The following is a 13,798-nucleotide window of genomic DNA, read 5'->3' on the forward strand; positions in this document are numbered from 1 at the left end:
TTCCGTCCGCTCCTTCCTCTGTAATGCGTTTTGTTGCCTAGCTTGCTTTATTGAGTGAATGAATAAGGTTAGCAGGAGTGTTTGAAAGAAATCATGGTTTGAAAGAGTACCTATTATGTCTGATACGTTTTATTTAATTATGACAGGTGGAGTTTACAATACGTTTAATACCTGGAACAAAATTTCTACATACAGACAAACGCAAACAGTTACGTAAATTTTCATCAGTGATGTTTGCTCTTAACCGAGACTTATTAATTCAGCAAATGGTTTTCCAGCTCTCGCTATATTAAGCGCAGTCTTATAACTTGCACATACCGCTGGGCTATTATTGTTGCCATCCTGAAAAATTTAAAACAGTGCTCCATAAAATGTTAAATCAGTTCGATGGGAGACATGCCGAAAGAAAGTCGCAGATCTCTCGTGACAACAGCAGCTACGACAAATTCAAATGGCTCTGAGCACTATGGGCCTTATTTGCTGTGGTCATCAGTCCCCTAGAACTTAGAACTACTGAAACCTAACTAACCTAAGGACATCACACACACCCATGCCAGAGGCAGGATTCGAACCTGCGACCGCAGCGGTCGCGAGGTTCCAGACTGTAGTGCCTAGACCCGCCCGGCCACTCTGGCCGGTCAACTACGACAGATTCATCAGGTATCGTCAGATCGCTCTTCTTAAGCTCAGTCAATTTACCCATCCGCTCAGAATCCGACAATAAAATGTACGCGTCCTTGTGAAATTTATTATAATGTCCTTCAATACTAAACTTCCGTTGACCAGCGAGAATAGTGCCACATATTAAACATTTCGGATTTTCACGTTTTCGCACAAAGAAAAAATGATTCCCCCATTATTTATTAAAAGATAGTAAATTTCCACTCTCCGTTTCCTTCTTTCACTCTGCATTTTCCGGTTCTTGAAATACAACGTTCGCTACATAGTGGTCGCTTCACATCAACGTCCACAGCTTAGGCTGGCACTACACTGCCGCAACCTGCCGGCTGTCGCCACTGACCTGGTCGACGATTGCACGCGAGTAGCACACGTGCAGCGCTGTGCGCTCATGAGCCGCGTGCGACGTTTGTCCACCACTGCAATAGAGGGTAATGTCGCTCGTTGGCATGTTGCCCCTCCTGACTCTACAGCTGTGGCAGGGTTTCCGGAGAACTCGTTGCGAGCCCGGCGGCAGAGCGGCAGTCCTCGCAAATCGGCATCTGCACGCCCCACGCCTCCCGCCTCCCGCCGCTGGTAGAGGTTGCCGGCCCCTGGCGCGCTCTCGTTTCTCGGAATGGCGACCGCCGGCGGCGGCGGTGGGGGTCAAGGCGGCGGCTATAAGAGCGTTGCCCGCTGAGTCGCCTGCAGACCGGCGAGACAGCCCGCAGACGCTCTGCAACATGGCCCGTTCACTGGTAATCCTCCTCTGCGCGCTCGCGGCGCTGGCCGCGTCGGAGAACCCGCTGCTCTCCCAGCTGGAGAACATCGACGTCGACGCCGTGCTCGCAGATCCGGAGAGGGTAGACGCGGCCGTCAAGTGCTTCCTCAGCGACACCGACGACAGCTGCAACACCCGCGCCAAGGTCATCAAGGGTAAGTAGCTTTCCAGCAGGTCTTCTGTCCGAAGACTGCTTTGATGCTTCTCTCCACGGTAATCTTATCCCGAGCAAGCCTCTTCGCGTCTGTGTAACTAACGCATGTATTCGAACGTTCTTACGAAGTCAAGCATCGATCACCCTCCACAATTGTTACCTCCGCGTTTCCCTTCATTACCACAACGATTATTTCTCGATGTCTCAATATTTCTCCTATCAATAGTCATACAATAGAAATGTTTCCACTCCAGTTCGGTTCAGTAACTTATCATTACTTAACCGATCTAACCGTCTAACCATCAACATTCTTCTGTGGCACTATATTTCAAAATCTTAACTGCGGAACAAATTTCTCATCCACTTTTCACTACCCTGCAAGGTAATGCCAAACAAATACCTTCAAAAATTATTCCTAATATTTAAATATATCTCAAATACCTGCAGCATAGTAATTTCGTTGAGAATAATCACTTGAGGCTGCATGAAGCTTTTGTTTTATTATACTGTGACTAGCTCAACCGAGAGTTCGTTATTTGGCAAAACTTTTCAACTTTATCATGGTAAATACCACATGTCTACAATGTTAAAATGCAATCTGTCATCGCCTATCAATAAATAGTAGTATATTATTGATTGGCCACTCTATGGCGTGCTGTGTGCACCACGACCAAGTAGTGGATGGAATTGGAAGGAAATTCAGCATTGGCCGTATTTTGTTGTTTTATTGTCAGCAAAATCGATTTTCGGTCTCAGTGCTGTAATATACAATTAAAATTGGTAGACACAGGTATCAATCTATAATCACAAGCTTAGAGCGATCACATAGAGTTTATGTGATCGCTCTAAGCTTGTGGTTGTAGCTTGATACCAGTGCCTACCAATTTTAATTGTATATTACAGCACTAAGAAAAATCGATTTTGCTGACAATAAAACAACAAAATATGGCCAAAGCTGATTTTCCTTCCAATAGTATATTACCTTTAAAAATTGTGGTACTCATCCAGTAAAAATTTGATAGTTCTGCCAAAACATAACGTCTCGGGTGAAACAATTCACAGAATAATCGAACAAAAACTTTAGGAAGCTTTATATGCGATTATAGTAAATTCCCTCTTTTTAGAAGTGCTTTTGTTGGTACTTCCAGATTGTATATACTCTCTGCTTCCGCCGTCATCAGCAGTTTTGCAGCACATATAACAAAACTCGTCTACTACTTTTAGTTCCTCATTACCTAATCAAAATCTGAAATTCGCCTGTTATAATTCTACTACATTACGTTACAATTGCTCCACATTTGTTGATGTTCCTATTGCAGTCTCTTTCTCAAGGCATTAAACATTCAGTTCAGCTGCTCATTCATGTCCTTTGTTGTCCCTCACAGAATTATAATGTCATCGGCTAATTTCAAAGTTTAAATTTCGTCTCCCTCAATTTTAATCCCCCTTCAAAATTTTGTGCCCAGTATTTCCATTTCTCCTTATAGTAGATATTAGCAATTGTACTCGAAACTCTCTCCTTTTCTGTTTTCCTCATAACTGCATCGAACCTGATCTATCGTGTATATGGTAATTACTCAGCTGGTACCTGATTGATGAAGACATCTGGTAGAACTGCCTCATTCCCCCGGAATCCTTTTGCTTAGTTTCGGACGATCACATTTTTCGAATGTTATTCGCGATCAGCTGAAGAGAAAGAAATGTATTTTTATAACTTCATCGCTAGCTGGAATACTCTCTTTGAGATTCTGAAGACAGCAGGGTAATATACAGGGCGAAAGGCTATTTACAGAAACCAGAAGCCAATTAAAGCAGTCGAGGAGCGTAAAAGGGAAGCAGTGGTTGAGAAGGCGTGAGATAGGATTGTAGGCAGTCACCGATTTTATTCAATCTGTAAGCTGAGCAAGCAGTAAAGGAAAGCAAAGAAAAATTAGAAGTACGACTTAAAGTTCAGGGAGAAGAAATAAAAACTTTGTCGTTTACCAATGATATTGTAATTGAGAGACTGCAAAGCACTTGTAAGAGCAATTTAATGAAACGGGCAGTGTCTTGAAAGGAGGATGTAGAAACAAAATAAGCGAAGCGTGGGTAAAGTAATACAGTCAAATTAAATCAGTTGATGCTGAGAGAATTAGATTAGAAAACGATACACTTACAGTAGTTTATGAGTTTTGTTATTTGGGCAGCAAAATAACTGAAGATGGCCGAAGTAGAGATATATAAAATGTAGACTGGCAATGACAAGGAAAGCTTTTCTGAAGAAGAGAAATTTGTTAACCTCGAATATAGATTTAAGTGTTAGAAAGTCTTTCCTGAAAGTATTTGTAAGGAGTGTAGGCATGTATGGAAGTGAAACATCGACGGTAAACAGTTTAGACGAGAAGAAAATAGGAGATTTTTGAAATTTGATGCCACAGAAGAAAGCTGAAGAGCAGATGGATAGGTCACGTAACTAGTGAGAAGATACCGAATAGAATTGGGGGGAAAAGAACTTATGCCATAAACTGACCAGAAGATGGGATCGGTTGATATACGCATCCTGAGACATCAAGGGAGTACCGATTTACTACTGTGTGTGTGTGTGTGTGTGTGTGTGTGTGTGTGTGTGTGTGTGTGTGTGTGTGTGTGTGGAGGGGGGGGGGGGCTGCGGAGGGAGAGCAAAAGATGAAAGATGAACACAATAAGCAGATTCAGAACGATGTATGTTGCATTAGTCATTCGGAGATGAAAAGGCTTGCACAGGACAGAGTAGCAAGGAGAGGTATATCAAACAAGTCTTCCGATTCAAGGCCACAAAAACGCAACATTACTAGTTGTGTACCACTCTGAAAATGTACACTGTGTGTCAAAAAATCTAAAGCGTCAAGAAGGGTATCTGACGTCATGCCAGTGTTTACAAAATCGAACCAAATCAACAAAGAACATAACAGTACGAACCCACTGATCGGTGTGACATTCCAATACTTTTGCCCTGGACGATGCGCTGATTCGGTCTCATAAAACCATCGTATCTTTCGATGTAGCAAGGCGGACGGTAACTTTCGTAACTGCTGCTGGATATTCTGGATACTGACACTGTGACTAGACGTTCGAGCTGGTGTCACACACGTTCTATTGGGGGCAGATCTCGGGATTTTGTTGTGCGCAGGAGTACTTCAGATTCGAACAGACGGATCATAGAAGCATATTTTATGTGTGGATGAGCATTATGCTGTTGAAAAATGGCTCCATGGGATTGTCACTGAGGGGTAACACATGGAGACGCAAGAGGTCCTTGACAAAGCGTTGTGTCGTCGGATGCTTATCTCTGCTAGTTACAAACAAGTTAGCTATGGACTTTGTAGTATATAATCTCTACTATAATAGTTAATCTTCGGAGAAGCATCTCTAAAACTCATCGATATTTTGTTTCCATTCATCGTTAAGTTTGAATAATCGTTGTCACGTCTTTGTATGAATCGATGTAGCTCGCTACGATGGTCTGTTTTATGGGGCCCTTGGAATCCTCGTCGAATCCTGACACTTTTCACTCTTGGGATTTAAAGTTGGCCACAAGTTCGAAACTGTGTCAAACAAAACTCATCCGACCCAGATTTGTGGAAAGAAAGATAACAGGTCTAGTATCCAGAAATACTTGAAGACTCGATTCTTTGAAATGAAAAATGAAGCAGGACAGCTACACGTGTTTTTATTTACACAAGTGGCTCCCTGTTTAATCGACAAAACTTTGACTTACTTAGTGTCAGGTGTCTTCATTATATCGCCACTGTTGACTGTGGCAAGTATGTGTAAAGTGAAGAGTCGTGTTTATATTTTTAATGGTTATACAAGGACATAGTTATTTAAGTACCAAGCATACAACAAAGTATAATTGTTCAGACGTGCACATTGCCATAAATCAGTTGAGAATATTTTCTTTAATTCAAAAAGGCTTCTCAGACAGAAAGAACACGAACGTTATCTGGGAAATAAAACGTTTATCACACACACTACATTTAGCAACAGCAACGATGGGAAGATGGACGCTATTAACCGTATACATGCATACACGTCTACAATGTTCGACAGGAAACCAGTTACAGCTGTTGTTTCCCTACTTTAGTTTTACTCTCTACACCTAATACGGTGTAGGAAACAGTTGTCATTCAAAACAGGTTCCAATCTTCTCAGAACGGATAGATGCAGGTACTGTATGACTTATAAGGGTATCTAATGCCATTAATCCAGAAAAATAGCAGCAACTTCAAGTAACACACTTGCCCTTCAATGTAGTCAACAAAGGCTCAATAAAATTGCAATCTGTTAACTGTACGGCCTGGGACGATGCGACATTTCATCAAAAATGGTTCAAATGGCTCAGAGCACTATGGGACTTAACTGCTTTGGTCATAAGTCCCCTATAACTTAGAACTACTTAAACCTAACTAACCTAAGGACAGCACAATCATCCATGCCCGAGGCAGGATTCGAACCTGCGACATTAGCGGTCGCGTGGTTTCAGACTGTAGCGCCTAGAACCGCTCAGCCACTCCGGCCGGCGATGTTTCATCCTTTTGCTAAAAAGGATCTGCCAATGTAGTTACGTAATCCTAGGCACTGTACGTGATCCTTCTGAACACTGACGATGACTTCCAAATAGTGAAGCCTCGGCTAAATGATGGGTTCTACCTTGTCATACGGTGGGTGAATGATGCCGTGGACCATTGGACACACAGATCATTACCGCATACATTATCTCTCGGTGAAGGATTCAACTACTGGATGTTACATTTTCATGCAGCAAGGGCTGAATCACATTTCATTCTACACAATCCACTGTACTTGTAAAAACCACTTTCAGAGTCGTAACTTGTGATATCACATGTCTAGTACCGTACTACAAAAAACGAGGCTCAAAAGCTTTCTATATATAGATGGTGATTGAAGAAACAAAGGAGAAATAATTTCCTTATGAGCTACTTCTGCTAAAAAAGTGACTTGGCCTCTGTTTGGCTTAGTCAAGAGTTACATAGATCATATTTACGATGAAAATTATGCTTTCAATGGAAATAACAGACATTTGACCTACGCTATAAGATAATGCCTTCCTAGATTTTTCCATGTGTTACTATTTTCAGCTCAATGCCTCAGAGTTGGCACTGAATGCTTTCAAAAGCCAACTTCTGTTTAATTTCCAATGCATTTAAGATTACATATTCCAAACCCATCAGTTCTTTGAACAATTTATTTGGTTTCTTATCTCTTCTAATTAACCTCATCAAGCACGTGTACACTGTCTGATAAGCGCGTAGCACTGACAATCTTTTAAGTCAAGAATATGTATGTGTTAAGGAATGTGTCATCTCAAAGAACTTACATCAATCGGAGTCTAGAAACAGTACTACTGCGTATGAAACACCGTCTTTCCTTAGACAGATTATCATTTAAAAGCCGGCCTGATTGGCCGTGCGGTTCTAGGCGCTAAAGTCTGGAACCGAGCGACCGCTGAGGTCGCAGGTTCGAATCCTGCCTCGGGCATGTATGTGTGTGATGTCCTTAGGTTAGTTAGATTTAATTAATTTTAAGTTCTAGGCGACTGATGACCTCAGAAGTTAAGTCGCATAGTGCTCAGAGCCATCTGAACCATTTGAAACATTCAAAATTTCGGTCTACCTTTACGGACGACTAGACAGATACCTTGGTCCCTCTAGGACACCCACTCATACTGCCCACTACTTCCTTTTTAATACGGAGAGATATTTAGAAACGAAAGAAGTGTGCTATGTACCTCATGAACAAAACACTCAGGCCTTGCTTCTTGCGATATATGACCAGCACCTGGTTCCCGGACATGCACTTGGTTCTCAACATAGCTAAAAGTAATACCACGAATGTAAACAGATTAACAGACACGACATCGCTTGATTACATGTTCCCTTAGCTCATTACGAATAGATAGATATAGCAGTAACTGTCCGAATAGTTTTAAACGGAAATATCACATAAACATGCTATAGGTTTATCGGAATAATATAAGTAAATAAAATTCACCCATAATGGAGGTAGCACAAAAAAATTGTCTTCGAGTACCAGTGCTCGCTCTAGGATCAATACTAAATAATATCCAAACAAGAGCTACGTGCTTTGAGAGCGGTGTGCCTAATCAACGTGAAAAATTAACACAAATTCTCTTTCAACTCCGACATGAATGGCACTATGTATTATTCAGAGCCTAACTCTTAAATTTTTGAGCTCCTCGCGCCAGAATCACGAGTAAAATAAAGTAAACCCGTGGGTTTCCACATAGTACCGACAATCTTTCATCCAGTGGTTCATCCGTGATGGAACAGAGAGGGGCACGGAGAAGGGGAATGATTGTATTACATAAAACACACACACACACACACACACACACGAACCAGAATACTGGAATAGGTAATTACATTTCGAATATTTTAACTTCGAACCCCACTGGCACACTTCCAGATATGTAGCAGTGCTTCAAAGAAACCAGGTTCTACAAAAGCCTGCCCTGACCTCTACGGTAGGGAATGAAAGCTGAAAACCATTGTCACGTCTGACGATTGCAAATGGGAAAGTTGTTTAACACCATGGAAAAGTCACCTTTTGGTTCTTGTATATTACTGTCCTTTCAGAAGCAAAATCACATACTCGTCAGAGGACATCGCAGTTCATATATCCATGTTGTATCGTATTTGTGAATATGCCTATTGCTTTCAATTCCAGACAAATTGTTAACAACAAATGGTATTCTGAACAACGACGTGTATCAAAACATATTATTTCGTAAGGTTATCAATTAACTATAATATGCCACGTAACCTATTGATTTTATGTCTTCAAGTTTTCTTTCATACTGTAAAAGTGGCTAACCTGTAAGATACTATATAGTTCTCTCATTAATACGGCCCGTTTACTGGTCACTGGAATTGCAGCACATTAATAGCACACAGAGAGAACTCATTTAACTAAGTTTTGCTCTTTTAACCACAAGACGAGTTCTCTCTACGATTATAACAAGCGTATTTTTGAGAAAACCGCAAAAAGCATAAAAGATTACGAAGTGGCATCTGAGAAAGTAATTAATTTCTGCACCCTAATTCAAATAACAAAGTGTGCTAGTTCCATAGCAGGGAATCTGCTTAATGGTTAGGTTACACCCCTTTGTTTCCTTTGTTCTAGTAACACTAGTTCCAATTAATTATTTCTACATCATTTACGTTATGCGTGTGTTATAGACTACAATTATATTCATGCTGGATACAACAGTTTCATTCATCATGCGCTTTAAAGCCCAACGAGTACAGAATATGGGTTGAGAGAAAATAGAAGAAATACTAAATTAATGAGAAGTAGCAGAAACCAGAACAGAGAGAAACTTAACATCAGGTCTGATGGTCGAGAAGTAGATGAATTTAAGGAATTCTGCTACCTGGGCAGGAAAATAACCACTGACGGACGGAACGAAGAGGATATCAGAAGCAGACTAGCACTGGCAGAAAGGGCATTTCTGGCCAAGAGAAGTCTACTGGTATCAAACATAGGCATTAAATTGAGGAAGAACTTTCTGAGAAAGTACGTTTGGAACACAGAGTTGTATGGTAGTGAAACATGGACTGTGGGAAAACCGGAACAGAAGAGAAACGAAACATTGGGAATATGGTGCTACATTTGAATGTTGAAAATTAGGTGGACTGATGAGATAACGAATGAAGAGCTTCTGCGCAGAATCGAAGAGGAAAGGAATATGTGGAAATCACTGACAAGAAGAAAGGACAGGATTATAGGACATCTGTTAACACATGAGGGAATGACTTCCATCGTGATACTGCCGAGAGTTGTAGAGAGCAAAAACTATAGAGGCAAGACAGAGATTGGAATACATCCAGCAAATAACTGAAGAAGACATAGGTCGCGAGTGCTACTACTCTGAGGTGTAGAGGTTGGCACAGGAGAGGAATTCGTGGCGGGCTCCATCAGACCAGTCAGAAGAATTATCATTTACGTAATGCGTGTCCTATATACTGCAGCTACATTCATGCTGGACACAACAGTTTTATTCATTAAACATTAAATTTTTTTATTTTGAAAGTTTCAAAATTCGCGTAGACAGTGAGTTCATGGCCGAAGTAGAATTTATTCCGTGAAAGAATGACTGCAGAACGACTTTTAAAGGGCAGAAATCATGCAGTTTAGACAATCCTCTCGTCATGGCCATATACAGGGTGTACATAAGGTCCGGGAACACTTTCAATTATTTATTGCACAAGAGCTGAACATTTTACATAAGTCATACGAATCTCATTTCCAAGAGAAACTCTGAGGTTTTTATTGTTTTTGTTGTTGTTTTGTTTTACAAACATTCCACGTGCGAACTATGAGTGACCCTGGAGATATCAATACGCTAATCGAATTCTTGCCGCACCCGTCCCAGCATGGCATTACCGACTGTGGCAGTCGCTTCCCTTATTCTCTCCCGGAGCTCTGCTGCAATCACGTGGTAGAGGCGGTACATACACCAGATCTTTAATGTGGGGTCAGGCGAGAGCTCATTGGAAGGCTACGTGGAGGTTTGTTGTTTTTTCTGATGAAAACTGGTAGTGCCTCGGTGTCAGAGACGGCAGTGTGTTGGTTAAAAGGAGGCCAGTTAGCCTGCAGCCAACCTGTCTGGGTGCGAAACACACTGGATCTGCTCCTGGAATTATGGTCTGGTGTTCGGTTTAGTACGACAGCAGGAATCTCTTGGTTATGCCACACACCCTTGCGGCAAACTTGTATGTCAGTGTGGTGACTCGGACTGCTGAGCTGTTACTCACGAACAGTATTACAGGTGGTAGGATAACTCTCGCCCACATACCGCTGTTGTAACCCGACCTGCTCTGTAGAGTGCTGAACCGTTGCCTTGGCCTGCTCGATCACCTATCTACCTCTGATCGAATACATATGGAACATCATCGGACGGCAACTCCGGCGTCATCCATAAACAGCATAAACCGTCCTTGTATTGATCGACCAAGTGCAACAGACACGGAACTCTATCCCACAAACTGACATATGGCACCTACACAACTCATGCAAGCACTTTTACGTGCTTACATTTAACATTCTGGCCGCTATCCTGGTCATTAATGTACCAGCATTTCACATTTGCAACGGCTTCACACTTAAATTAACTTGTTGCCTTGCAGTGTTCATCACCGAAGTACGTTACCTAGAGAAATTTATTCCCAAAATTTCATTATTCTATATTAATTACGTTTTGGTATTGCAATTTTTTTCCGTCAGTGTAGTTCACATCACAAGAGGCGTATTTTCTATGGCTTTTATGTATCCTGTCCCTGAGTCTTCTTCGTTTCTCAACGACCCTCCTCTTCATGTTTCCCACATTATAAAAATCAAGTACCACAGCCAATGCCGAATTCTTTGACTCATTAACAGTTTCACAGGAAAGTTGCTAAGAAGAGCCGCTTACGACATCGAGCTTTTTGTATGTTACAGGCCTGATTGCTGAGATGCTGAAGACGAACTGCGCCGAGTGCTCGGACAATCAGAAGGCGGCCGTGGCCAAGTTCATGGCGCACATCGCCAAGAACAAGCCGGAGGAGATGAAGCAGCTGCTGGCCAAGTACGACCCCAACGGCGAAGCGCTCGCCAAGTACGGAGACCGGTGGAGGGAGAAGGGCATCATCGTCTGAGCGCGGGGGCTCAAGGGCGAGGGCGAGGGCGAGGGCGTCCACTCCTAGCGACGGGCGGGCACACATCGAAGACTGTTTGACACCCCTGTACTTATAGAAGACTGCTCTGAAAGGGAAATAAAACCGTTTGTTTCGAACGTTATTTGAAACTCTGTGTTACCTTGTTTTCATTTAATGGTATTTTCACCAAACTATACCACGATTAGCTGATAGTTCATTGCATACATATTTACCTATATTTAGGCCTTACGACACTCAGTCCTTGATCATCATGTTAAATATCAAGAACTATTTGTATAAAAAAAAAGAAATATCGGGTTTATCGAGACAGAAAATGTCGAAATGCAGGTAACAATGATAAACAGAATAACAATAATTCTATAAGTAGCATCAGTCATAACAGATTACTTCACCTAACAGAACACTACAAAGAACAAGCAGTACTGAATGTCTCCTCCCAACCAATCAACGGGAACTATCCCTACATTTAGAGTAAATTTTAATTTTACTTCTCCTAATGGTTGGGAACAAAGTGAGAACTAAGAGTCAGAAAGAGCTTATCAGAAGGAGAAAAACTTATAATCTCCTGCAAAGACTTGAGAAAACCGTGTAAATATCTACTTCTGAATTACCTTTACGCCAGATGTATTTTCACTTTACAATTAATTTCAGGGAATTTATAACTACCACAACAAACGTGAACGGCTCTAAAGTATTCAAACGTGGACGGATTTCTTCATACTTTTCAACCTACTCCAGTGAATTATACAAGGCCGTTATAATTAAAATGCAGCTAGAATGAGATTTTCACTCTGCAGCGGAGTGTGCGCTGATATGAAATTTCCTGGCAGATTAAAACTGTGTGCTGGACCCAGACTCGAACTCTGCACGTTTGCCTTTCGCGGGCAAGTGCTCTACCAACTGAGCTACCCAAGCACGACTCACGCCCCCTCCTCACAGCTTTACTTCTGCCAGTACATCGTCTCCTACCTTCCAAACTTTAGAGAAATTCTCCTGAGAACCTTGCAGAACTACACTCCTGGAAATTGAAATAAGAACACCGTGAATTCATTGTCCCAGGAAGGGGAAACTTTATTGACACATTCCTGGGGTCAGATACATCACATGATCACACTGACAGAACCACAGGCACATAGACACAGGCAACAGGGCATGCATAATGTCGGCACTAGTACAGTGTATATCCACCTTTCGCAGCAATGCAGGCTGCAATTCTCCCATGGAGACGATCGTAGAGATGCTGGATGTAGTCCTGTGGAACGGCTTGCCATGCCATTTCCACCTGGCGCCTCAGTTGGACCAGCGTTCGTGCTGGACGTGCAGACCGCGTGAGACGACGCTTCATCCAGTCCCAAACATGCTCAATGGGGGACAGATCCGGAGATCTTGCTGGCCAGGGTAGTTGACTTACACCTTCTAGAGCACGTTGGGTGGCACGGGATACATGCGGACGTGCATTTTCCTGTTGGAACAGCAAGTTCCCTTGCCGGAATAGGAATGGTAGAACGATGGGTTCGATGACGGTTTGGATGTACCGTGCACTATTCAGTGTCCCCTCGACGATCACCAGAGGTGTACGGTCAGTGTGGGAGATCGCTCCCCACACCATGATGCCGGGTGTTGGCCCTGTGTGCCTCGGTCGTATGCAGTCCTGATTGTGGCGCTCACCTGCACGGCGCCAAACACGCATACGACCATCATTGGCACCAAGGCAGAAGCGAATCTCATCGCTGAAGACGACACGTCTCCATTCGTCCCTCCATTCACGCCTGTCGCGACTCCACTGGAGGCGGTCTGCACGATGTTGGGGCGTGAGCGGAAGACGGCCTAACGGCGTGCGGGACCGTAGCCCAGCTTCATGGAGACGGTTGCGAATGGTCCTCACCGATACCCCAGGAGCAACAGTGTCCCTAATTTGCTGGGAAGTGGCGGTGCGGTCCCCTACGGCACTGCGTAGGATCCTACGGTCTTGGCGTGCATCCGTGCGTCGCTGCGGTCCGGTCCCAGGTCGACGGGCACGTGCACCTTCCGCCGACCACTGGCGACAACATCGATGTACTGTGGAGACCTCACGCCCCACGTGTTGAGCAATTCGGCGGTATGTCCACCCGGCCTCCCGCATGCCCACTATACGCCCTCGCTCAAAGTCCGTCAACTGCACATACGGTTCACGTCCACGCTGTCGCGGCATGCTACCAGTGTTAAAGACTGCGATGGAGCTCCGTATGCCACGGCAAACTGGCTGACAGTGACGGCGGCGGTGCACAAATGCTGCGCAGCTAGCGCCATTCGACGGCCAACACCGCGGTTCCTGGTGTGTCCGCTGTGCCGTGCGTGTGATCATAGCTTGTACAGCCCTCTCGCAGTGTCCGGAGCAAGTATGGTGGGTCTGACACACAGGTGTCAATGTGTTCTTTTTTCCATTTCCAGGAGTGTAGCACTCCTGAAAGAGTGGATATTGCGGTGACATGGATTAGCCATATCAGCGAA

The 13,798-nt window shown here is 43.4% G+C and overlaps 1 protein-coding gene across 1 annotated transcript; it reads left to right on the top strand.

The window, feature by feature from the left end:
• Window positions 1-1,097: 1,097 nt before the first annotated feature.
• Window positions 1,098-11,436, top strand: LOC126272895 (ejaculatory bulb-specific protein 3-like). Its single transcript, XM_049976151.1, has 2 exons — window positions 1,098-1,593; window positions 11,091-11,436. Exons 1-2 carry the CDS (start codon window positions 1,113-1,115, stop codon window positions 11,285-11,287), a joined length of 678 nt encoding a protein of 225 aa, XP_049832108.1. The 5' UTR covers window positions 1,098-1,112; the 3' UTR covers window positions 11,288-11,436.
• Window positions 11,437-13,798: the final 2,362 nt, after the last annotated feature.

This window comes from Schistocerca gregaria, chromosome 5 (genome assembly GCF_023897955.1).
Source record: "Schistocerca gregaria isolate iqSchGreg1 chromosome 5, iqSchGreg1.2, whole genome shotgun sequence".
Classification (NCBI taxonomy): domain Eukaryota; kingdom Metazoa; phylum Arthropoda; class Insecta; order Orthoptera; family Acrididae; genus Schistocerca; species Schistocerca gregaria.